Source organism: Pavona decussata, unplaced genomic scaffold (genome assembly GCF_977016875.1).
Source record: "Pavona decussata unplaced genomic scaffold, jaPavDecu1.1 SCAFFOLD_8, whole genome shotgun sequence".
NCBI lineage: Eukaryota > Metazoa > Cnidaria > Anthozoa > Scleractinia > Agariciidae > Pavona > Pavona decussata.
This window is the reverse complement of record NW_028145431.1, coordinates 2,349,197-2,375,621: the sequence shown is the minus strand read 5'-3', so window position 1 is coordinate 2,375,621 and position 26,425 is coordinate 2,349,197. Positions and strand designations below refer to the sequence as shown.

The 26,425-nt window shown below is 38.5% G+C and overlaps 1 protein-coding gene across 2 annotated transcripts; it reads left to right on the top strand.

Annotated features, from left to right (window-relative positions):
* Nucleotides 1-9,991: 9,991 nt before the first annotated feature.
* On the top strand, nucleotides 9,992-21,688 carry LOC146488895 (methylenetetrahydrofolate reductase (NADPH)-like). 2 transcript variants are annotated; one of them, XM_085114449.1, is made up of 9 exons: nucleotides 9,992-10,085; nucleotides 12,482-12,927; nucleotides 13,981-14,094; nucleotides 15,714-15,904; nucleotides 16,417-17,004; nucleotides 17,396-17,578; nucleotides 18,271-18,369; nucleotides 19,108-19,230; nucleotides 20,116-21,688. In XM_085114449.1, the coding sequence occupies exons 2-9, from the start codon at nucleotides 12,531-12,533 to the stop codon at nucleotides 20,302-20,304; spliced, it is 1,884 nt and encodes a 627-aa protein (XP_084970575.1). In that variant the 5' UTR covers nucleotides 9,992-10,085; nucleotides 12,482-12,530; the 3' UTR covers nucleotides 20,305-21,688. The 2 variants fall into 2 exon arrangements, with proteins under 2 accessions (XP_084970575.1, XP_084970583.1); XM_085114457.1 differs by having other exon boundaries at nucleotides 10,020-10,219.
* Nucleotides 21,689-26,425: the final 4,737 nt, after the last annotated feature.

Genomic DNA, 26,425 nt, shown 5'->3' with positions numbered 1-26,425 from the left:
TATGCAGGGCACGTCCTGGTAGTTTAGATTTCACAATCGCACAGAACACGACCGTATGGTATGGAGCTGAACAACTTCAAGCAGCAAAACGTGGAACAAAATGAACGGGCCACTGATTCATCACGGGCAAAAAAGCTTGCAATATCTCTCTGGAAACGGATAAAGTCCTTATTTAGTTCATCAGCGAGGTTACGCTCTCTAAACCCAAACCCGATTGAAGATGACGAAGTTGATGGCGACCACAAAACCAGAGTACCAGAATTTCCTGATAAAGCTAACAGAAGCCAGCCCACCAAGTTCAAAGCAACTGGAAAAAGATCAGCCATTTGCGCTGTTTTAGAAGAGAAGCATCTGTGCTTTGGTGTACCACTTTCAGAACTGAGGAAAGAGCTGGTTGTTCAGACGCTGTTGGCCAAATCAGAACTGTTATAATGTCCAATCGCTGTAGGAACTCCTTTGGCATGACTATCATAGAGGCTTGAATCCCCCCAAAACAACTTTCACTGTAATTTCACTTTAATTCACTCAATATTATTTTTGCACCATTTAAAACATGCCATTTAACGGACGCTTTATAGAGTGGCCCTTCGGCCACATTATTCAACCCTGTATACCAATAATGTTAACATGGCATTAATCCACACAATTTTCGGTCTTGTAACTTCGTTTCACAGATTCTGAATGGTAATAAATGAAAGAGTCAACTTCAAAACGGTGTTAGTTTTATGTAAAGTCTATATTAAATGATTGGTTGGCTTCACGTTATTTCGCCTTTTTGGTTCGGTTTTTGACAGAACATAACGAAGAGAATAATTAAACTAAAAGAAAATTGCAACAACTGACGATCCCAATTAAATTTTCGACAGTTTGTCTTCATAGATACATGTTAAAGTACGTGGAATAAATTAAAATTTGACCGCGCCAATAACTGCCCGCTTTACCATTTGCTCCACAGTATGTTAATAGAATGGAAATCCTCAGTTACGTTATGGCATTCTGCACGCCGAGGATACCTTCGGCCTTTCAATTATTTTCTTTACACAGTGCCTCTCACAAGTTGTTCATGGCCCTAAGGAATTTCGCGGTATCTTTGTCCTTGCCTGGCTCCTCCTCCTTATACCCCCCTCCGTTGCGTACAGCTATCAGCATCCTTTCCTGACACCCCTTCGTGATATTTATTCAATCTGTTTCTCTCAGCATTTACACACTCCTGGATTGTTATCATTCCACGCCCACCCTCTGACCTTTTAAAGTACAGTCGATCTATATCTACCTGCGGATGCAACGCACGATAGATGCTAATCAGTTTTTGCCCGTCGGATGAATCAGTGGCCTGTTCATTTTGTTCCACGATTTTCTGCTTGTTGTTCAGCTCCGTACCAAACGTTCGTGTTCCGTGCTATTCTGAAATTTGAAATACCAGGACGTGAGCTGTATAACATTAGACCTGGCGGTGGGCAATCCCTTTCACAGAAAAGTAACTGGGCTTACCGTATTTTCTCCATTAAACGCCCCCGGCGTTTATTTAAAATTCGGCAGTTTTGACCCGACGTTTTTTCGAGGCCGGCGTTTAATCCGCCGGGGGTCCGGCGTTTATTAATGAAATGCGAGTTTTAGCCATTTTTCCAAGTTGATTTATTATTACCGATCCTCTGAAACCTAGGGGCAGTTTGTCAGTGCTGGACGATTTTTTCGCTGTGCAGCAACTATCCCAGTTATGTGACGCCGGTATTTTTCCTTTAAACGTTTATTAAAATACCAAAACAGACTGTACTTGGTATGTCTGACAGTGCCATTCATGAGGTTACTATTTACTTGTAAGCGGTCCTTATGACCTCGACCCCTAATAAACGCCGGGGCCCCGATTAAACGCACCCGGCGTTTATTTAAAAATCGGCAGTTTTGACCCGGCGTTTATACGAAGCTGGCGTTTAATCGGGGGCCGGCGTTAGATCGAGAAAATACTGTATGTTGATACCAACCTCGTCCCCGGGCTCCTCCCGATATTCAAATGGCGGACAAAATGTGGTGACACACACTTGAGTTTTGTTTCGCGTATCTAATATGGCTGCCGGATAAATACCATATTTGTTCCCGGAAAAAAAATAACGTATCCAACCTGACCCCTGGGGCCTTCTCGACATTCAAAACGGCTTTGAATATTCCTGAAGTGTTTGTTTACTGAGTCGTCATGGGGACGAGGGTATTATGGTCTTTATTGGCAGCCAATAAATTTGAATCAGAAATAAAATGCCATTCAACAGGCCATTTCCAAGTTGCTTCGAACCTCACTATGAAAGCGAGGTTAAATGCGAAGCTTTTCATATGAAAATTAGTTTTGTTTGGATATGAATGAAAACAACTAATTTTCATAATAAAAAACTTTGCGCTCAGCCTCGCTTTCATAATGAGGTTCAAAGCAACTCGGAAGTGGCCATTTCATTTGAATCTTCCTGAAAATGATTAAAATCTTTAAATCACAAAGAAATTGCCCCCGATTTCTTTTCTAATGGCCACTATCTGTGGGCAGGTAGTGAGGTTAGATAAACTGTAATGATGATTTTGGATTAAACGCAAAAAGGAAGGAAAACTACCGGTTTCTGGATTTTCAAGGAGTCTTTGAAAACTATGATCGAGGGAGAACAATAAAAAACTTGTGGTAGAGCATCCGAACTAGTAATCGTAGTAATCGGAAGGTCTTAGGTTCGACTGTTGATAGGAGCACTCGCATTTTTTTTCCGAGTATGCCTAAGTCACTTTCTAGAACAATACATCATTCTCATTCATTCACCAGGCTTGAAATATACCATCACATTTATTTCAAATAATAAACTTGTTACCTTAAGCTACACCATTAGATTGTATAACATTTAACTTAAGTTACTGTTGGTAGTTCACTCCAAGCTCCATCAGACGACAAACAACAGGTACATACATCAATTATAGAATAAAAGTCATCAAGAGAAAGTTTGCCTTTGCAGAATTAAGGCTTTTATAATTTTCATGGTGTTGAAGGGGGGTCCTCCGGCGACTCGAGTCGCCATTAACATTACAGCAGTTCTAATTTGACCAACAGATTGCGAATAACTAGTTCTCTTCTCAGTTCTGAAAGTGGTATGCCAAAGCACAGATGTTCCTCTTCTAACACAGGGCAAATGGCTGATCTTCTTCCGGTTGCTTCAATCTTGGGAGGTCGCTCGCTACTGTCTCCCTTTTCAGGCAATTTTGGTACTTCGATTTTCTGGTCCCCATGGTCGTCATCATTTTCGATCGGTTTGGGTTTCAGAGAGCGTATCCTACTTGATATCCCAAAGGAGAACTTCATCCGTTGCCAGAGGGAAACTGCACACTTCTGAAACCCGGATGAATCAGTGGCCGGTTCATTTTCTTCCATGATTCTTTTCTAAAAAAATCGTTGAGCGTCGTTCCAAACTGGTTCGTACCAAAAAGGACGAGTTCCGTGTGATTGTGAGAACGAAAATTTGTTCCTGGCTCGAAAATACCAAAAACGTGACTTGCATAACTTAAAAGGCGGCGATGGGAGTTCCCTTGCACTTCACAGGTTTCGATATCGGTTGTTTTTTTGTTCAGTAAAACAGGATAAAAAGCTACTCAGCGTGGCATTTGGCCCAAATTAAAAAGGATGACTTTGAAAAGAACTATGCTGCAGAAGCGTAGTTCTGCTTATATTTATGCATGTTAAAATGCAATATAATACAAGAACAAGATATTTTTACAGAACATTTCTGTCAGAAAAGGATCTCACGAACGTGAACTTTCTTGTTGCATAACTCACTTTTTTTAATAAACCTTTATTTCAAACACATACAACGCTTAAAGCCTAAAACGTACAATACAGTCAACACTTTACAATCCCATATTATTAGTATAATCATCCTCTTTGATAAGTATTACAATCTAAGAAGAGGAGGAGCTTTCATTATATATATTAAATAATCTTTTCAATTTTATACTTGTATTTTATTTTTTTGATAAAGTCCGGAATAACGTAGGAAGAGGAGGGTATAATTTAATTTCTTTGTTAGAACACTCAACACAAAAGAAAGAACAAAAAGAAAATCCTCAGTGTTTAAATTAAAATTACAATTGTTATCTACATTGAACCATTGTAGCACATCGTGAGTAAAGGACTTTGTAAATTTGTGCTCTAAAATGGTGTGATCTATAGAGTCTGCTTCCCCGCAGTATATGCAATTAATATCTGATTTAAATATTAAATCTAAAGTGCAGTGCTCCTTTTTAGTCACAACTATTCTGTGAATGAATTTGAAGTTAAATTCTCTAAATCTATTTTCTGTACGCGTCTTTGGAACCAATTTAAATATGTTTCTAGTTTGTTTTCTCCATTGGAATAGATTTATTCCACCGCTTTGGCCCTGTTTGTTCATCATTATACTTCCTATTAATAATTAGCCAATGAAAGTCTTTTGATGTAGCTTTAAGTAGATTAATAGTTACATTTTCATCTAAGCGAGAAGATTCTGGATCCTCGATGTTTATGGTTTCAATTTTGGCTTTTGTCACGAAGGTGACTTGGAATAGCAGAAACAACTTGGTAATAGTGAAGAAAGGTGGTCTTTTGTAACGAATATTTAGACTGAAAAACAGGAAATGGTTGAATTTGTCCATTCTCATCCAAAAATCTCTAATCGTTCTAATGCCTTTCTAATACCATTCCGTCCAGATAACTCACAAAACACGTCAGTTTTTCGTTATTTTATATTTTTTTACTGGGTTTGATGGACACTCTTATCGCTATTACGTATTCAGATTAAATGAGACGAGTTCATTTTGGCGTTTGGATTAGTCTTCGATTGTGTTTCGAGTCTTTCGAATCCTAAAGTTTAGTGGCAGAACAATACAAGAACAAGATATTTTTCCAGTACATTTCTGTCAGAAAAGGATCTTACTGCACGTAAACTTTCTTGTTGCATAACTCACAAAACACGTCAGTTTTTCGTAAATGAGCCCAACTGATCATTATTTTATAATGGGTTTGATTGACACCCTTATCACTGTTACGTGATCAGGTTTAATGAGACGACTTCTTTTGGAGGTTGGATTACTGTTCGACTGTGTTTCGAGTCTTTCGAAATCTGAAGTTCAGTGGTCCCTCAAACCTAAAGGTTGGAGGCCCCTCAAAATCATTTCAAAAGCCTCTTGTTCCTGTTACTGAAAAGTAGTTTCCTTGCTGTTGTCATGGCAACTATTATGCTATCGATTGCGCTTCAGAGGAAACAATTTAAATGCCAAACAAACCACCGCAGGTTTTCCTTTCATGGACATTATTGGCAGGCTGGTGGTGACGTGAAGATGTCTTTGAAAACTGTTATTTTGATATCCTTAACATACCATGCCATGTTGTAGGTAGTATATTTGTTCTGTTGTTTTTGTCAACCGTATTCGAGTCTTACTGTTCTTATTTCAATGGGCCCACAATTATTGGCTCCCACTGTTGCACTCACCCTGCCAACTTTACAGATTTATCATCATCATGCAACTGTTTATAATATTTATTTATTTATTTATTTGAATATCTCGGCGAAGCTAATAAAATAAAAATAAATAAAATACCAAGCCTAAAGTATAAGAAGGAAGTAGCAGCAGTTTCTGGAGAAATGTTGTGTGGTAGTAGAAAATTCCCCCGATGCAGTGAAACTAGGAAACCACCGGGATTATCATCAACCAGAAAACAACACTAAAACCATTAGTGTTATACGACATGCCTAACAGTTAAGTTTATTGTCACGGCCGTCGTTGAAACAAGAAATAAAGTTGTACACTGTAAGAAAGTCATCATCTTTTCCACTGACGCTGATTGAAAGCTGCAGGACAAATCGGTCAATAAATGATGTAAGCGTTCTGGTTATTACCTCGCTGCTTAATCTCGGTGTTAAAGGTGTCACTGCACATGCTCAGATAGCATTTTACGCCCGTTTAAAAGAACTGGAGCAAGAGGCTTCCTGGTGTTATTTACACCATTTTTAGCTTTCATTTATATTTTTATGGTGCGTCCCACAAAGCCAAAGGATCTTTTCAGAAATAAAAGGTTTGTCAAACTAATTTATTCATTGGCCAAGCAGATGACCAGCCTTCTGATTGGTCCTTTTGGTTATGTGGGTGATGTCTGAAACAAAAACCCAACAATACCCAAGTCGTCGAATTCATCGACCCAGTCAAATTCCATGGGTTTCACAAAAGTGACCGACATGACATTACGTACGTGAGTGCTTTGACAGAGGAACGGGTGGAAATCTATTCAAGCATCAAGTTGAAGAAGATCCTGTCTCCCCAAACTTAAACATCTTCGTGGCATGCTTTTCAGTAGTAATAGGGCGCGTCTCCGACTCCACGAAGCCCTGTATCTGTTAAAAGAACTATGGGGTTTGGTGACACGGACAGTATTGTCTACATCCATCGTCCGGGTTTGTCCGATCCTCTTCTTGGTGATTACCTCGGGAACTTCAAAGATAAGTTGAACAATGGTGACTACATCGTTGAATTTCCTTCGGGGGTGCCAAAAACTACGGCTATGTCACCGCCAAAGGTCAAGAAGAGTGTACAGTGCGCGGTCTGTCCGTCAACGGTGAAGGGTCCCATCAGATGAATTATCAGGTTCTGCGACAAAACGTTCTGGGCGACATCTAGAATCTCTTGGAAGAGGGGGAGCGCCAGACCAACGTCACCAAGACCAATCACATCGTCCGTGACGCCAAACAGTACGCCATCGAGAACCCGCGAAGTCAAGAAATATCAGTTGGTATATAATAAGGGCGTAGTTGATCCTACTACCTTCCAAACGTACCCGTACGGTTATGTTAGATACACCCCTGAAGATGATGAAATGGCAGATCTGTTGTGTGAATTGTAAAAAGGAACGCGTGACCATTAGGGACACGCCCAAGTTCCCGCTTCTAAAGTATAGGATTTTTCCCGTTAAACTTTTCTTGGCAGTTTTAATTCTAGTGTCTTTGGCTCGGGAGGGGACTGGGCAAAGTTCTACCCACTTCCGGTATTGCGTGACGTCGTCTCATTGTCCTTCATTTAATATCCAATGACATGAAAGCGAGGTTAGGGTGGCCCTCATTACTATGCAGCGATATTTGACTATGCCAATCGCTCTTATTTCCTGTCCATCATTTTTATGCTAATTTTTCGGTTTTCCATGGTAACTCATCTTGATGAGTACCTGTCAAATCTTCGGCGGTAACATCAAAGACACATTGCTATGGTAACTCACTGAGTACCTGTCAAATTGGGTCTAAGCGAGCGCTTATAACTACTTATGGCTGCCGGATAAATACCATATTTCTTCCCGGAAAAGTGTAGCGAAGACGAAAAACAAATATGTATCCAACCTCATATCTAGGCCTTCTCGAGATTCAAAATGGCTTTGAATATTCCTAAAAGTGCTTGTTCACTGATTTGTCATGGGGACTAGGGTATTATGGTCTTTAAAGACAAGCAATTAATTTGAATCAAAAACAAAATGCAATCCCACTTAAGTTGAATCTTCCTGAAAACGTTTGTTTACTGAGTTGTAATGGGAATAAGGGTATTATGGACAGACAGACAGACAGCCACCCTTTAATAAATTAATTTTAATCACAAACAAAATGCCCTCGATTTCTTTTCTAAACTGTAATTATGATATTAGCGGATTAAACGCAAAAAAAGGAAGACTACCGGTTCCTGGATTTTCAAGGAATCTATGAAAACTATGATCGAGGGGGAACAATAATAAACTTGTTACCTTAGCTACACCATTATATTTTTAAAAAATAAGAAATGATCGAGGGGGAACGAGACCTGTTGTTAGTTCACTCCAAGCTCCATCAGACGGGCGAAAAACGGGTACATAAATTAATCATAGAATTTAAGTCATTGATAGAAAGTTTGCCTTTTAAGAGTTAAAGCTTTGATAATTTTCATGGTGTTGAAGAGGAGTCTTCCAGCGACTCGAGTCGTCATTAACATTACAGCAGTTCTAATTTGACCAACAGATTGCGAACAGCTAGTTCTCCTCTCAGTTCTGAAAGTGGTATGCCAAAGCACAGATGTTTCTCTTCTAACACAGTGCAAATGGCTGATCTTCTTCCGGTTGCTTCAAACTTGGGAGGCCGCTCGCTACTGCCTCCCTCTTCAGGCAATTTTGGTACTTCGATTTTCTGGTCCCCATCGTCTTCATCATCTTCGATCGGTTTGGACTTCAGAGAGTATATCCTACTTAATATCCCAAAGGAGAACTTCATCCGTCGCCAGAGAGAAACTGCCCACTTCTGAAATCCGGATGAATCAGTGGCCGGTTCATTTTGTTCCATGATTCTTCGCTTAAAATTGTTGAGCGTCGTTCCAAACTGGTTCGTACCAAAAAGGACGAGTTCCGTGTAATTGTGAGATCGAAAATTTGTTCCTGGCTTGAAAATACCAAGGACGTGACTTGCATAACTAAAAAAAGTGGCGATGGGAGTTCCCTTGCACTTCACAGGTTTCGATATCGGTTGGTTTTTTTGTTCAGTAAAACAGGGTAAAAAAGCTACTCAACGTGGCATTTGGCCCAAATAAAAAAAGGATGACTTTGAAAGGATCTATGCTGCAGAGGCGTAGTTCTGCTTATATTTATGCATGTTAAAATACAATATAATACAAGAACAAGATATTTTTCCAGAACATTTCTCTGAGAAAAGGATCTCACTGACGTGAACTTTCTTTGATTTCTTATTGCATTACTCACAAAACACGTCGGTTTTTCGTAAATGAGCTCAATTGATCACTATTTTATACTGGGTGTGGTTGACACTCTTATCGCTATTACCTAATCAGGTTAAATTTATTTATTTATTTATTAATTTATTTAATGAATTCGTCACTGAGGAAATTATACAATAGAAATACAATAAAAAATACAGTTAAAATACAGAGTTGGCCTCTCGATCCTGGAGGAAGAAGTTGGTCGCCGTTTAAACCCAATTATGAGAACAGGTCGGCTGTGCCTTATTCAGAACTTGTTCTGATAGCACAGTTATTCAAGCGCATTTTTTTTTTATCTTTTCCTTCATTGAAAATTATTTAGAAAATCCTCCAAAATGAAAAAAAAAAAAAAAAAGCCCCCACTCCATTATGAGAAGAGCATTGCCATCAAATCTCCCACCTATGCCTGTGATTTTATTTTTCTTTTCTCCAAATTCTAAATGAGCGCTCTTTTGACCGTCCACAAACGCTCTGCGGAACGAAAATGCAGTGGCACATTTGAAAAAAAAATTCTGTGAGGTTCAAATACCGCGCCTATGTCCGAAAACGTTAATTGACAATTTTTATAGTGGTTTTTTTACACGTTTATTCCATGATATTGCTGATCCTGATCTACACAAAGATTCGGCTTCACTTTGCTGCTTCACCTTGTGCAAGTGGTCCTTGGATTATTCAAACGTTAATTGAAACAGCTGTATAAATTGTGTGGACGTATACACATGGTTTTGATCTGTGTGAGCAGATACAAATTACCCGCTCGAAAAACATGAATAATTTTGTTGTTTTCAATTTTATTTTTTACAATAACTGTCCAAATTGCCGCGCGCTGATTGGTTCATAGCTATTGTCTATAAGAGTACAGACAATAAAAATGACGTCAGATGTAACGCGCGCGCTTTCTCTACGAAAAAAATAGCCAATTCCGCTCGTACTTTTTCCATGTTATTGTAAAAAACAAATCGACGGCAGTTTTCTATGGTCTATACTCTTTTATTAAAAACTGCATCATTGTATAATGCAATTCGAGGGATTTGATTGGCTTAGCGGCCATGGTATATGAGCAATTATACCATGGCCGCTAAGCCAATCAAATCCCTCGAATTGCATTATACAATGATGCAGTTTTTAATAAAAGAGTATAGACCATAGAAAACTGCCGTCGATTTGTTAATTGGAGAGGTTTGGGGCGGGTTTGGGGCGGGCACTGAGGCGAAGGACGAGTAGGACTAGGTTCTTGTGATTTTCCAGGAGAAGCGAGGCGAGAAGAAGACGATTTCTTGCACGATCGTTCATACACTTTAGTTCGAAGGAAGGTAGGTTTATTTTCATAGCATCAACCTGTCGAGGGTTTAAACTTCTGAAACTGTGTGTTCAGTGAGATAAATGTCGTTCCAACCTTTCGGATGCAAGAGCTTACATAACAGTACTGTGTCCGCTTCGAATTCACGTACATGCATAACCTTGTGAGTTTATTTCTTGTTATTATGTAAATAGATAATATCCTTAGCACTTGTGTATAATTACAGGATGTGATTGTTTGAGAAATTGTCAATTGTTTCTGAAATTCTCGGTCTTTGCCTATTTATCTTCGAACGCATATGTTTATGTTTTGCAAATACAATCATGTATGTTCTGTGGGGGATACCAGAAACGCGTCGCGTCACAAGATCCATTCGTTGATCGATCGATCGACTGTCCCATACAATCTCGACTCCAATCTGTATTAGAAGTGCGTTCTTTCTACGTCAAACGCAATTAACATTAGACAATAGTTACTCTACTTCTTGAACTTGAAATATTAAATATGGGGTTGTGTAAGAATGCGTTGTTGAAAGTCACTCCTCCAACGTGAGTTTTCCCTGTGAGTATATTTGGAGAAACATTATAGTCCTTCACTTTTGTAAGACCATTAAATTGTGTCTCATTCTTCATATTAAAGTGGTGATCTTCCAATTATATGCATCTTCACAGGTCTTGGGTTTGTATTAGAAAATGCTAGTCTCACTGCCTTGCAAGGTCTTGAATTTACCAAGTGCTTCCCCTTATTCAGGCTGGGGAATCGGGGAGGGGATACAGCATTTTGTGTCTAATCTGGTTTGGTAAATATGTACTGGTCAGAAATAGTGTAAGGAATGCTTTATTTATCGTTTTAGCTTGTGAAAGTGATAATGTACTATAGAGAACAGGTCTCAGGTAAAGGGTATTGGTTTCAGACACCTGAGCTCTGGGTCGCACAGACGGTACAAAAATTCCAAAGAATATCCAGTGGGTACTGGGTGGGGGGGGGGCTGCTCCATATTGAGAGCCATCAAAAGAATGTACCCAGGCTCTCTCCCTTTCTTTCTCGCCCCGGACCAAGCTCAATTTTTTTCTTTGCCCTATTGGAAGCCCGTTCACAGGCTATTCTGGGTGCAAAAGATTTGTTACACCCTAGCTCATAGTATGCAGGAGGGTAGTAAAATTTAAAGTATTTTTTTAAAAAGGGTCACAAAAACAGACAGAAACAAAGGGGCACACTTGGAAGAAAGATAACTTTAAATCAAACCATAATTATGTTTTTTGAAAACAAAAAATTCTAAAGTTTTTTGTTCTAAATCAATAATGTCAAAGTAATATACAATAATACAACTGCAAGTAAACCGTGAAATAAACAACATATCAATAAATAAAATAAATTGTTGTGATTGGTCAACTTTCTTTCAAGAGCCCCAGTAAAAGAAATCCTTCTGTAAATCCAAGTATTAGGAAGAGTATAAAAAACTGAGAAGAAACTCTTGGTAGAAATTACATACAACAGAAAGACTTCACTCGCTGGTGCAAATTATAAGCCTTGGATTATCTAAGTAGAGGTAGGAGAAAGGGGTGCAGTTTGATTTATGTGCAGGGAAGGGGGTTACCATAAAAGTTAGTATGTCAAAGGTTACCATTGGGTTTGCCAATAACACTCCCCCCCCCCCCCCCCCATGAAAAATTGTTGATTAGCCTCTCCCCCCATATTTTAGGTGACTGAAATTTTAGTTTTAAGTAGCAAATTGAAGACAATTTTTTAGTCCTTTGGGTATTCTTTTCTTTCAATAATTAGGTTACAAAGCCAGCCCCCTCTTCTACCCCTTCCTTGTTCTTGAAAGCAGCGTAAAATTGTTATTTGTGTAACATTTCTGGTTGCTGTATGATGTGACAAACTGGGTTCTAATTTTTGAGATTTGCTGTAATTTTTCCTGGTATGTTTCCACAAATATAAATGATGTGGCAGTGGAATATTTTATCTGCAAAGTTTTTCACACCACTTAAATTTCCCCTGCAATATATTTATTTGATACAAAAGCATATAGTATATGTATATTTACTTAAATGTGTCTTCCCTTTTCAAACAAAATAATTATTGTAAGGCTATTGAAGGCAAAAGAATACAAGAACTATACATCATGATTGTGAGAACTTTATTCAAGCCACCGGGCTTATAAGGAATGGGCTCCCTCAGTTAAGTAGTTAGAACAAAGTATACACATGGGACCAAAATCGATGGCAGAGCTACAGTAAATCTTCATAAGCCTATATGTAGCTTATCAGTCGAATTGCAAAAACTAAAAATAAATTATCAATTAATAAATAGAAATAAATAAATAAACAAGAACTACTTCAAATATTTATGCCATACAGTAAGTCATTTTAAACAATCTGATTGTGTCCATTTTTCTTGATTCATCAGGGTGTGCATTAGTGTGACTGAGTTTTTATAATCAGTTATAACTAAAACCATGGCACAACAGCTAAGTGATAGAGAAGCAAAGCCCCAGAAACTCATAGACATTGTCCATGAAAAGATGGAGAAGAATGAACAGTTTTTCTCATTGGAATTCTATCCTCCTAAGACGTTCAATGGGGCAACAAATCTGATGGCCATCATCGGCAGATTGAATGAACACTGCACCCCTCTGTTTTGCGACATCACATGGAAGCCATCTCAAGACCCCATGTCAGACAAGTGTCAGCCGGAACCTAGCACTTTGTTGGTTTCTGCAGCAGCAAGAGATTTATATGGACAGAATATCATGATCCAGATACCATCAAGAAATACTACCAAGAGCCAGGTGGTGGAGCATCTTACACGTGCTAAAAATCTTGGGATTGGCAGTGTGCTGGCTGTCAGAGGAGGTATTTCACATAAAATATTAAAGCCATCAGTGGATCAATTCATCTTTTATGGTAGAAAAGCTGACCAAAGGTCCCTCAAAGGTTGGAATGCCCCTGGTTGGGCCAAACAGGGTCAATCTATTGTCTATAAAAAAAGACACCCTCCCCAACTACCCCTTCTCCCCCCTCCAAACAAAAACAGCCACAACAACAACAACAACAAACATAAAAAGATGAAAACAAAACAAAAAAGCAGTAGGAGTTAAAAAAGCAAAATTATAGTTCACAGCTTATAAAAATTGTAAACAAGTAAACAATGATTCACAAGAAAAAATTGTCATTTGACATTTACTTTCACAGGAAAACTAAAGGTCATTCACATTTATTTATGACAAAAAATACCTTACTCTCTCTTTTACTGGCTACTAATGAATTGTCTCATAAAAATTTGTTAAAGTGCCTATAAAGTAAAAACATTCTTGTTCTAATATGATAGTTTATTATTTTCTAATTCTTAATATGTAGGTTTTAGTCAGTAAAACATTCACAGCGCGGAATAAATCAAACCGAAAGTCTTAAATTGGCGCCTAAAAGTGTCTCCATCTTGTGCGCGGCCAAAACGATTGTATTACAAAGCTGTGACGTAGGAAATACTTCAGAAGTGAGAAGTGAACAACTCTTCAAGGCATTTGCTACGTCATTAGCATTGCCCTGAGCAAAGACTCATTCCCATTCCACGGGACACGATTTAGTGAATGTTGAGGTTCTTTGAAGGGCAAAAAATGTCAGTTTTAGTTGATTTTGTCAAATTTCTTTTGTCATTTCGTAATCAGGACAAAACAAGCTTCAAAAATATGAAAACATGTTTTTTACTTCATACGCACTTTAAGTGATGACCTCCAGTCCATGGGGTAAACTGTACATCTTTTTGAAGCAAAAACTTGAAGTATTACAGCTGAGAAGTTACAACAGTACTCCTGATTTCACTAGTTAGTATAGTTAATGCTCCAGTCACAACTTACTGAATTCTTCCCCAAAATAATATTTTTTCTCTGTTAATTTGTGGCTTAATAGATGGAGGCCGCGAGGAAGACAGTGGATCCAAGGAAGATGGGTTTGAGTACACGGTGGACCTGGTCAAATTTATAAGAAGTGAATTTGGAGATCATTTTACACTAGGGGTGGTAGGTAAGTTGACAGGTCAATTGAGTACATGCATATGTACATACTAGTTATGCAATGCTTTTGAGTGGTATACTGCGGAATATCCCACAAGTGACTTGATTTTTCTTAGTATGCACACTCTGCTAAAGGTTCGTGTGTATACTAAGAAAAATCAAGTCAAGAGTGGGATATTCTCGGTATACCATGAGAAAGTAAATTGCATAACTAATTTATCCCATGCTGCTCATTGAACTAACACGAAACATAACTCTTTAATGGTTTAACAGCAAATACAATCGGTGAAAAAGTATTCAACAGATTGGCAATGTTTCTTCTCAAACTCATTAATGATTCATCAAGAGAAAACAAAGAAAATCACTACCGTGACCGTGGTTTGGGTATGTGATCCTAATTACCATAAAATTTTGCCAACTTTAGCCTTGAATTTCTCCAAGAATTATTGATCATTTGAGAAGCCATATCAAACATGCGAAAGTGTGTTTCATCAGATATCCAAACACCTCAAAGTCGTTTAAAAAAACTCGGCTGGCGGCGGCGCCTCTTTTTTTCAACCTACTTCTCAGTGTTTGGATATCTGATGAAACACTCTTCCTCATGTTTGATATATTACTTTAAAGTACATAATTTTGATAAAAACATTAAAAAATATAAATAGGTACTGCTCATTAAATGTATAAAAACCTTTCAACAAAAGGTAAGAAGTATTCAGCAAAAAGTTTTAGGCCGCGAGGAACAGCAGGATTTTTTTGTGGAATACTTCCTGTTGCATGCCGCAGAATATGCAATGGATTTCTAGCTTTCTGATTGGCTGTATTGGCTAAGGCATGGGATAAATAATTTTATTTTCCTTTGAAGCCTCAAAACAGAGTAACATGGAATTTCTCCAAATTACACTGTCACTTCTTGAGCAAACGTACATTTTTAAGTCATCCGAATGAAGGAAGTGATCAATCTCCAAAGATAATGCCTTGATGTTTAAAGAAATTCTCCTTACCACATGTAGTTGCATATGGGAGGAGAGCAGTTAGGAGAGTATGAGTTTTGATATTGAGCATAGCTTGCAAAGGAGATGTCAGAGATCACGGCATGCATCAACTAAATGAAATAATCCAAATTATATCTTAACTCGAAGGTGTGTACATGTACATTCCGGAAGTGAAAACACTGTGTAAAATTGTGCAAACTGGAAAAAAGGTAAACTTTTTGTTTTCATCTCAAAACTTGAGGCACCTATCTTCATGCAACATTCAGTGTGCTAGCTTCAAATGGAAAATTTTGAGGGAAAACTATCATCGAGTGAATTATTAAATCATAACATCGTAATAATTATTGTGAGCTCGTAATGTGGGGTATATTGTGAACTCACAGTATGACCAACTCCCAGTTGGCTTGATATCTCAGTTGGCAGAGCACTGGAACAGCGTCGTAGAAGTCATGGGTTCACATCTCGTTCAAGTCTGAATTTTTTTTTCAGCCTTAAGTGCTTAAGTTGCGTAAATAACTGCAAGGATCTTTCTCCCATTTAATCTTTCACTCGCGGTTCAATATATGTTTTATATATTCGTATTCATTTAAACCGTCCTTGTTGATTCGCCCTTTATTGTTTTCTTATTTCTGCGTAGGGTATTTGGTCTCATCTGATGTTCAGAGTTATGAAGAAGACCTTAAGCATCTCAAGGAGGAGGTTGATGCAGGAGCCGACCTAATCATCACGCAGATGTTCTTTGAAGTAAAAACGTTTTTCAAGTTTGTGGAGGATTGCCAAAGATACGGAATCAATGTGCCAATTATTCCTGCAATTTTTCCAATCCAGGTAGTAACTCTAATAGATCTCACGTGTCAGCTAAATCATGGTGTATAAATTGGTTCCAGTGACTAACCTGCACTCTCTATCATAGCATGTTTCTCAAAATGGAAAAAGGTTAATAGAGGTGACTGCTTGATAGAGATCAAATTTACAGTAATTAAGGGAAGTAATTTTCGTGATTTTGACAACTGTCCGCTTAAAGGACCCTAGTCAGCCTCCGCCATTTTCGATGCCATCGAAATTATTGATATTGCATGGTTAAGCGAAATCTTATTGCTTTACTGTAAGTTGTGTTCCTGAAAGTATGTTTCATTATCTTTAGTAGTTTCACAGTGATTTCGTTCATTTCGACATGCTCCGAATAAAATATAATAGCCAAACTCTCGCATATAAACAAAAACAAATGTGTGGCTGACTAGGGCTCTTTAATAGAGGGTTATCGCTTAATATGGTGCCTTTTAATACAGGTTCGACTGTAGATATTTTGTTTATACCATAATTTATTGACTATTTTACAGAACTTCAATTCCCTGCGCCAGTTAAAGCGATCATCCCACGTGGACATCCCACAATGGCTACTAGACATTCTCACTCCAATGAAGGACAACAACGCAGCGGTCACGAATTACGGTATCAACTACGCTGCGGAGATGTGCAAGCAGTTACTGGAGAGCGGCCGCGCTCATGGCTTACATTTCTACACTTTGAACCGTGAAACGTCCGTTTCTGGAATCCTGGAAAAACTGGGCATGTTCCGTGCGGACGATGAACAGGATTCAGGCATGCGCAAATTTCCTTGGATGCCAGGCCCCGCTCTGGCTAGGCGTGGACAGATAGAAGATGTGCGTCCGATCTTTTGGACGTCAAGACCTCGTAGTTACATGATCCGCACCTCAAATTGGGACGAGTTTCCGAATGGCAGATGGGGCGATTCTAGTGCGGCCTCTTTTGGAGAGTTGAAGGATTATCATTTAGTACTGCTGGGCACACATGAGGGTAAAGAAGATTTACTGAACATGTGGGGGCGAGAGCTTAGCAGTGAGCAAGACGTTTTTGATATCTTCGTGTGCTATTTGGTGGGGAAGGAGAACAGACATGGATTTAAGGTTTGTATTTTGTAATGTTAACAAATAAACTCTTCATTTTACTTTTAACCACCTTTGCAGAAACCTTGAGCTTTGTCATCTCTCGCCAGGTTTTAAAAGACGAGATCAAAGGAAGCCTGCGAAAGAAGAAACATAATTGTTTTATTGTTCAACACATTGATAACAAAGCACAGTTTTATTGTAGAAAAGCTGGAGGCGATGTTTATTTTGCCATTTTTCTCCCGACACACGAAATTACGTATATCGCAGGATATCTGTTGAGTACGGAAGACGTATTCAGTGCACCATGACCATATTTGGGCAGTGTTACAATGTGTTGAATAAAGATAATTAAATAATGGATACTTGCGTTGTACTGTCCTTGAATTTCACAATTTTTTTCTCTCCTCAGGTGAAAGAACTTCCCTGGAATCAGGACGAACTAGCATCAGAAACATTACCTTTTGTTGACAAACTTGCTCACGTCAACAAACATGGCATTCTTACAATTAACAGCCAACCTAACGTGAACGCGGTGTCTTCAACGGACCCAGTCGCGGGGTGGGGAAGGCCTGGAGGCTATATCTTCCAGAAGGTGACTTTAGGGATTCCATATCTCAGAACTTTTAGAACTGTTTGGGGAGTTACGGACAGTTGATCTTTTCTCAATTTCTTAAGTAGATTTTTTTTAGGAGGTGAAGGGGCGGGGGGGGGGGGGGGGGGGGAGGAGGTCTTAGGCGTGTTCGACGGCTTTTTCGTTAACCAGCCATCTTGAATCTCAAATCTCAAATCTTTATTTTAACGCGGTAAAAATCCATCAGGTTTTGGTACAATATAAAATACAACTATATAACAATATTTAATAACAATAAATGTTTCTAAAAAGTCTTACTCATAATTACACTAAACTACACCTGTTTTCCATGAATGCCGTGTATCTAACTTAATTAACTAAAATGATGGTTTAATAATTGCTTGAAATGATTTAGAGATTCCACTTGCTCAAGACTGCAGGGTAGACTGTTCCAGAGAGTTTCACCTCTATCAACGAGTAGAAAATACGGAGAGTGCACAACGTAGTTGTTTTAATTATGTGTTTTGAGGAGTGAATGCAGAGGTTATGGAAGAGAGAGTGCAAAGAATTTAAGGGGAGGGTGGGATTCCTTGTAATGAAAGAGCCATTATTGACAACAAAACAAACATTTTAGAATCAAATCGTTGAATTTTTCCATTAATGAATCGCGAGAACTATTGCTTTTTCTAAATTTTTTATGTTATGTTTTTTAGGCGTATTTGGAGTTTTTCACGAGCGAGGAAATTGCAATGTGTCTCTATGAAGTCCTTCAGGATTTCCCTTGGGTCAACTATCATATGGTGAACGTCTCGGTAAGATGTAGCGAATTGAAAGAAGTTGGGAGGGGCGGGGAAGCAAAACCGGAAAGGGAAACGTATGGAGTAAGTCAGAGCACTTATTACGGAAGAGAGTATCTCTCTTAACATACGTCTCCGATCTTCTTTCTGTGCTTCAGTTCCTTGTCGCGGAGTAATTTTATGCCCGAGTAGTTCTAAGCGATATAGACGCTTCTCCAAAATAGCGGCCGGAAATTCAAATAAGTTAAAATTAAAAAGGTATACCAGCACTAGAAAGAGCACTTTTACTCTAGTAATCCTGCAAAGTTACAGCATATCAGTTGTAATATCAGCTGAGAAAATGTAAGTTGAAAAATGACAAATTTACAGACGTTTGTATGACTGGGGGTATGACGTATACCTCCAGTCATACAATCGTCATTTTGGAGAAGGGTCTATTCCACGACAGTTGAGCGGCAAGCCACATTTGGTTTTAGTAGGAAGGTTTACTTAAAGGCCAAGTAATGCGTCTACTTTCTGCGCATACAATGTAGGTGTTATCGCAACTTACAACGCAGCAAGTTGTACGAAAATGTTGCCCGTATTACAGTATTTGGTCTCAAAGTTGCTAAAACATGACTGCAGGGAGACTGACTAGGGTCTTGTGATGCCAGGGAACGTTTTAACCGCCACGCTGTTTTGCTGCTTTTGTGTCACGTTTGTGCTGTGAAACGCCAAGCAACATTCTTACAGTCACGCAATATTTGTTCTTAGGGTCAAGAGGATGCGACAAACGCGAATGTGTACTCCTCAAATGCAGTCACGTGGGGCGTGTTTCCCGGATCAGAGATTATACAGCCGACTGTGGTGGATCCTTTGGCCTTCCAGTTTTGGAAGGTGAGATAAAGGAGTAATATATACCTCTTACTAACCTCGTTTTCTCGGTCCGTACTGTAAGTCACGGTCAGAGTGTTTTTTTCCGGTTGATTTATCGCGCTTGGGCTATAAATCAACGGGGGTTAAAAAAGAACCGTAACTTACAGTACGGTCCGAGAAAACGAGGTTAGTAAGATATTTATTATATCTCTGAGGTTAATGGGGCGCGCGGGAAAGGAAACGTTCAAATTTAGCGGGCCGTACAGTGAAATACTGCAAAATTGACCAATCACACCGCGCGTAGTAACTCAGAGATACAATAAAAGACCATAATACACTGTAGTATCCCGGTTTGACCGGTTCACAACAGAGCGAATGCGGACAAAGACATTTCACTGGCTTTCTTTGTTGTTTACGTCATTCGCACGCGCTGATACTGATGGACAGATACATAATGCCAGGTGTATTTCAACACTCTTTCCAGAAACGAAAAGCCAAAATAACAAAATCTTTTTGTAGTGGAATACCAAATCTCTTATTCGATAGTTTTACATATAATACGCGAGGAAATATACGAGCAAGGAGCAAAATGTCCGCGCGTATTTTATGTAAAACTATCGAATATAATATATGAACGACTAAGACCAAATTATTAGGTTCTGGAATTGCTTTGGCCTGACGTAGAGTAAAGATCAAAATTTTGCCGTCCTAGCCTTCTGATGTAGGGAGAGTGAAAGAAAAATTGTTTAGGACTGAAAGTGGGGTTGGATTTCAAGCTCCTGAATTTCGAAGGAGAATACATCTTTCTCAAAACGACTATACACTTTCATTATAAGACTTTTAAGAGCTTTCGTTTTCTCGTAGCCGTTGTTTTTATTTAATTTTTCTCGGTTTTCTTGTGTTAAGGACGAAGCTTTTGCGCTCTGGAAACATCAATGGGGAAGCATTTATCCAGAGAAATCCAAGTCACGTGAGATAATCAATATGATTCACGACTCTTATTACCTTGTTAATCTCGTTGATAATGACTATGTAGCGGGAAATAAACTGTTTGTTATTCTAGATACGGTGTTGAAAAAGCTGGGGAAAATTTAATTCGTCTTAACACCGGATGATGGGACCAAAGAAGGATTCTGAAAGTAGCGCATTTCGGGAGTCGGAACTGCCCGAAAGATAAGCAGGTTAGGTTTCAGTGATTTCCGATGGAAACAACCACAGATTATATCAAAAAGGCTACTTCTACATTTGCGGTAGTGCGTAATATATATTTTTAAAATTTTATTTCATAACGAAGAGAGAAACAGTTAAAAAATCGCAATGACATTTCATCATCATCATCATCATCGTCGTTGTCGTCGTCGTCGTCGTCGTCGTCGTCGTCGTCATCGTCATCGTCATCATCATCATCATCATCATCATCATCATCATCATCATCATCATCATCATCATCATCGTCATTTAGTCAGTAAGGCCGGTACACACAATGAAGAAATGGAGTGGCAAAAACAGTCGCCCGACTGCTGTTAGCTATTTTAAAACGATAAGCTTACAAAATGCATAATACATGTATGACGCAATGACAGATGCCAGATGCCGGATGCCGGATGTCTGACACCAACGCCGACAGGTGTTAATGATTTTAAAGGAATGGTAACTTATGGCAAAAATTCGACGGTACTTGGAGGCAATTTGCTGAGAATTTCTTTTAAACGGAATATGATTAAGTGAAAGTTCCAACTGGAAAGTTCCCTCCCAAGAGCTGGTAAAGCTCGCTGCGCTACTCTCGGAATTCTATGGTATGGCCTAATTAAATTATGTGGAATGTTACGACAACCCGCACATTCATTAAGATTAACTAATCTTTCCGGCTTTTCGTTTGTTTGAAAGATCAATATTGAATCATTTAGTGATCTATGCAAGACAAAATTGCGGAGGGAACTATTGTGAATGCTAAGAAAATGTTTCCCTTTGGTTTGATAGTTTCAAGGGAAATAGGAAAGAATCTACTTGTATAAATGGTGTTGGTATTGAAGAATCGAAAGAGTTTTAATTGCAGTGATGAAAAAGAAAGTTAGCAAATCGGCAAACAAAAATTAAACAAATAGAAATTCATAAGGGGTGTTTATTTTTGTAAACAATGATCAAAGTCAACAAGCAAACCGCGACTGCCAGAAGCAACAACGATCGTTGTCTCGCGGTGTAGTTTTGATGAAGATGGGGGATATGAGGACAATTTTTAAACGCAACTTCTTTTATTATGTAGTTATTTACAAGTCATGAGATCGAAGCTTGTGAGAAAAGCGAGTTACAATGACGCAATGACTTCTCGAATGAAGCTGTTGAATGTATCTTAATGGTTATAAGAGAAAATATTCAGGACAAATGACGATTTTATATTCTCATACGCAGATTGTGTAATAAAGAACATTTATTTAAAAGATTTATAAGAAATGTAATAAAATGTTGTTTGATTAAATGATGAGGTATATTCGTTTATTTTTCGCTAGTGTGCATCCCCCTCTTTAAAAAGCGCTCCCTTTGTTATAACCCCCCTCCCCCACTTAAACGAGTGTTTGTTAATAAGCACCTACTATTCAACAAGTCCCCCCTGTTCCAAAAGTGTCCAGCACGCACCAAAAAGTCAATTCAACGGCGTATGCTTCCCATACGCAATAAGATAAGGTGACATAGAAGCTATGGACAAAACTGACTGCTCTGAAATCGTATTGTTACTGCTCTTTTACTGTTCTTGTTACTGTTAGTTGTTCCCTAGGTGTTTTAACATTTTCGCCTGTTTGAGTAAAAAAACAAACAAGCAGAACAATAGCAACAACAACAAACTCTTATTGCTGTCCCTAATAAGTGTCCATCGCCAATAAGCACCCTCACTTGACTCAGAACTAGTGAAACAAGACGATCTAAGATACTGAATTGTCTAATTATTTACATAAATATTAAGAATATTTACAAACCTATTAATAATAATAAAAAAAGGGTAAATAAGAGATAATGGGAAAATGTTTAAAATTGGGAGAACGGAAGAATCAAAAAATCGATAAAAGTGAGTATAAGACTGGTTGCTATTTACATAAAATTGCTATTGGCTCGGCCACACATGGCCGGAATAAAAGATTGTTTGAAGCGTTCTGTGTAACATCGTGGCAGTTCATACATCCTCTTGTTTTTTATGTTATACCGACCTCGATGTTTCTGAGGGAGCAGATGCGCAAGGCTGTGTTGGCCAGAGGAGATACTTAACATTTAGATTATGAGCTCGAGATTTCTATCACGCAAAGAAATCGAGAGCAAATAATCTAATTGTTTTAGTATAAATCTACTAGTCGTTCAAAACTTAGCAAGTAAATTATCCAAATCCTCCTCACAGACACTTCGAAAACGCGAAGAAGCGGGCTGAATTTTGTTGACAACCGCCACTCGCTATCTATCACAGAATAGCGGGTAGCGTAGCCAATCAGAGAACGGAATTCGTAATAGAACGCTAGGAGATTTATACTAATATTAAATAGATCGACAGATGAAAGTGAAAGCTACGGTAATCGTATTGAAGTTGATTTGAGACATCATTTGTGTGTTTGGGGAGGTTGGTTCACTGTGACTGATTTAGGCTACGATGAAATTATATGTAGTGGTTCACAATCTGTGGAGCCATTGGAATGACAGTTTGTAAGGGTTAGTGTTTTTGCTATTAAAGCGTATTGTTACACCATGGTCGGAATAAGTGCCAAAATTGTGCAGAATAATTTGATTGTGTCAGATGGGACTCTGTACTGTCTGTAGAACGCTGATACGGACGGGCGGATGCAGACGGCGGATGCAGACGGCGGATGGGGCTTTTAAAAAAAAAAAAAAAAAAGAAAATAGGATGTTGATACTGTTAAATTTATTGGTTAATTGTCACCTAAGAAATGCTAGCTTTGGCTATTTTTTTAATTTGAATTAATTTATATCTTATTGCCTTTCAAACACTGAAAACTCTATAGAATATTTCTTCTCGTTTTTCAACCAAATCGGTCTGAGTATGCAGTGGAACTCCGTACATTTGTACGACACACCATCCGGCAAATTCATGAACATTTACGGGATAATCTGATTAACGGAAAAGTACTGTATGAGTTCTTGTTAGGCATTATAGATTGGAAATCGTGGTTATTGTTCGAACAGACAGATCGATACAAGTTATTAAAAAATTATTTTAAGATGTCCAAAGATTTCCCTGCGTAGGATTTGCGAACGTGTCATTTTCTTCCCTTTAAATTTGCACACAAGCAAAGTTTTCTTTGCAATAGGGGGACTTTTTTTTATCGGGTTTTGCGTGTTTTCGGTTCTGATATTCATTGCGGATTTTGGTTTTTCTCTTTTTTGAACATTCAGATTTTTTTACCTGACAGAAAAACAGGTTTTTTCGGTCATTTTCTGGTTTTCCCCCAGTTGCCTCGGCGGCGGCCTTCAGTCCCTAGTTGATAATAATAACAATACTTTATTCAAATACATATATGCTCGTAAGCATGGTACACAATACATATTTGAAAAGGAGGACCGTGAGGTTATCCCTATAAAAGGTTCTCTAACTGAACTTAAAAAATTACAAAAAACGCGGATAAAAATCACTGGTGCAAGTACAAAATGGTTAATAAGAATGATATTGAAAATGAAAATATATACAATTCAATATGAGCTTCTGTGTCAATACATCTTCATCCACTTTTTTAGGCCTTTTTTAAATGTGTTAACGTTAATTTCGTCCGTAAAAAGATGGTTTGGCAAACTGTTCCAGTCCTTGACGATTCTCACGAAGAATGAGTACTTTAAGGAGTTAACTTTGGCTAATTTAGTTTGTATTTTGTATGGATGGTTGGCTCTAGTATTTTTACTTCTACAAAACTCGAAATAGTCGTCAAAGTCTAGGCCATTTAGACCAAACACCGTCTTGTAACATTCCACTACAGATAGGTATTCTCTTTGATGCTGAAGTGTGTTGCAATTTAGCAATATACATCGTTCTTCATATGACATCTCGCGTAGTCTTTGTCCGAGAGCAATTCTCGATGCTCTTCGTTGTACTTTTTCGATTGCCAACTTATCTTTAACTAAATAGGTCGACCATACCGGGCATGCGTATTCTAGGATACATTTTACGTCTGTCATTTGATTATGCGTAAGCATTCCGCTTTTCCGGCGTAACAGCGTCTGTTGCTGTGGAACATGGAGCTTCAACGAGTAAAACAGATCATTTGATTTTGCAAAGGACAATCAAGTTCCTGGTACCCATCAAACTGTGCAAGTGTCGCAACTGGTCCCTTAGCTCCTGCCATATGCCTTCTCTCTCTCTCTCTCTCTCTCTCTTTATTCCCTAGCGCTCATTGTAATGGACCGTGGACTAATGCCCACAGAGTCAACAACTAGAGATAGTTTTTGGAGTTTTAATTTTACGCGCTCTACACTGCAAGTTGGCATTTTTCACTTGTTTTTGTCCCTATTGATCTCGGCGTGTTGTAAAACTTCCTTTGTAATCGTTTTTAAGTGCAAACAACGCCCTGACAAAGACTTTTCTAACTCTCACCCTGACTTCATCTTTTGTGGGCTATTTCTTTATCCCTGGTCCCTTGGGAGGCCTAAAAAGATTCTCAGGGGACATTTTCGGAGACACTGATACGATTGGAAGCTTTTTAGAGAATATTTGTACTTCGTCCAAAATTCCACTTTTTTTCCAAGGGAAAAGTCCATGGTTTTTGGCCGAAAATAAGCAATTTTTAAAAATGGCCTTTTTTTATTTTGTTATGTCCCTAGGGATCTTGGCGTGTCGTAAAACTCCCTTGGTAATCAATTTTAAATGCAAATAAAGCCCTGACAAAGAAATGTTCGTTTAAATCTCACCCTGACTTCATTTTTGTGGGCTATTTCTTTGTCCCTGGTCCCTGGGGAGGCCGAAAAAGTTTCTCAGGGGACATTTTTAGACACACTCATTCGAGTGGAAGCTTTTAAGAGCATATTTGTATTTCGTCCAAAATGCAACTTTTTTCCAAGAAAAAAGTCTATGTATTGTTTCCCAAAAATGACCAAATTTTCAAGTTGTCATTCTGAACTTTTTTATGTCGGAACAGATCTCAGCGTCTCGTAGAACTCCATTGGGAAGCTAAAAAGGGTCTTAAGGGATGTTTTTGGACACACTGATTCGATTGGCAGCTTTTAAAAGAATAAATATGATTCCCAAGTGATGTTTTCAAGACCCCGAGGTCCCTAGGGACTTAAACAAGTGAAAAAACACCGACTTCAAAATTTTTAAAACTCAATTTTTGGGTCCAAAAGAATATTCGAGAAAAACGTACCAATCGATTCAGCTTGTCCTAAAATGTCTCCCGGGACATTTCGTAGCCCTCCAAAGGAAACAGGGACAAACAAAATAGCCCACAAAGTCACTTTTGTGTCAAAAAACTAAAAAACTTGCCAGGGCTTTGTACTGAAAATGATTCCCAAGTGATGTTTTCAACACCACGAGGTCCCTAGGGACTTAAACAAGTGAAAAAAACTGACTTGGAAATTTTTCAAAATTTGGTCATTTTTGGACTTTTTGCCCCCATCCCCCCTTAGAAAAAATTCAATTTTGGGACCCAGAAAAAATATTCGTGCAAAAGGTTTCAATCGATTCAGCTTGTCCTAAAATGTCTCCCGGGATACTTCTTAGGCCTCCCAAGGGAACAGGGATAAAGAAATAGCCCACAAAGCATGAAGTCACTTTTTGGTCAAAACTGAAAAAAACTAAAAAATTTTGCCAGGGCTTTGTTTGTACTTAAACATGATTCCCAAGTGATGTTTTCAACACCGCGAGGTCCCTAGGGACTTAAACAAGTGAAAAAAACTGACTTGGAAACTTTTCAAAATTTGGTCATTTTTGGACTTTTTGCCCCCATCCCCCCTTAGAAAAAATTCAATTTTGGGACCCAGAAAAAAAAATTCGTGCAAAAGGTTCCAATCGATTCAGCTTGTCCTAAAATGTCTCCCGGGATACTTCTTAGGCCTCCCAAGGGAACAGGGATAAAGAAATAGCCCACAAAGCATGAAGTCACTTTTTGGTCAAAACTGAAAAAAACTAAAAAATTTTGCCAGGGCTTTGTTTGTACTTAAAAATGATTCCCAAGTGATGTTTTCAACACCGCGAGGTCCCTAGGGACTTAAACAAGTGAAAAAAACTGACTTG

Coding starts and splice junctions, on each gene's coding strand:
- LOC146488895 (XM_085114449.1), top strand. CDS start 12,531: ATGGCACAACAGCTAAGTGATAGAGAAGCAAAGCCCCAGAAACTCATA. Junction 15,905..16,416: donor CTGCAATTTTTCCAATCCAG/GTAGTAACTCTA, acceptor ACTATTTTACAG/AACTTCAATTCCCTGCGCCA. Junction 19,231..20,115: donor TGGCCTTCCAGTTTTGGAAG/GTGAGATAAAGG, acceptor TCTTGTGTTAAG/GACGAAGCTTTTGCGCTCTG.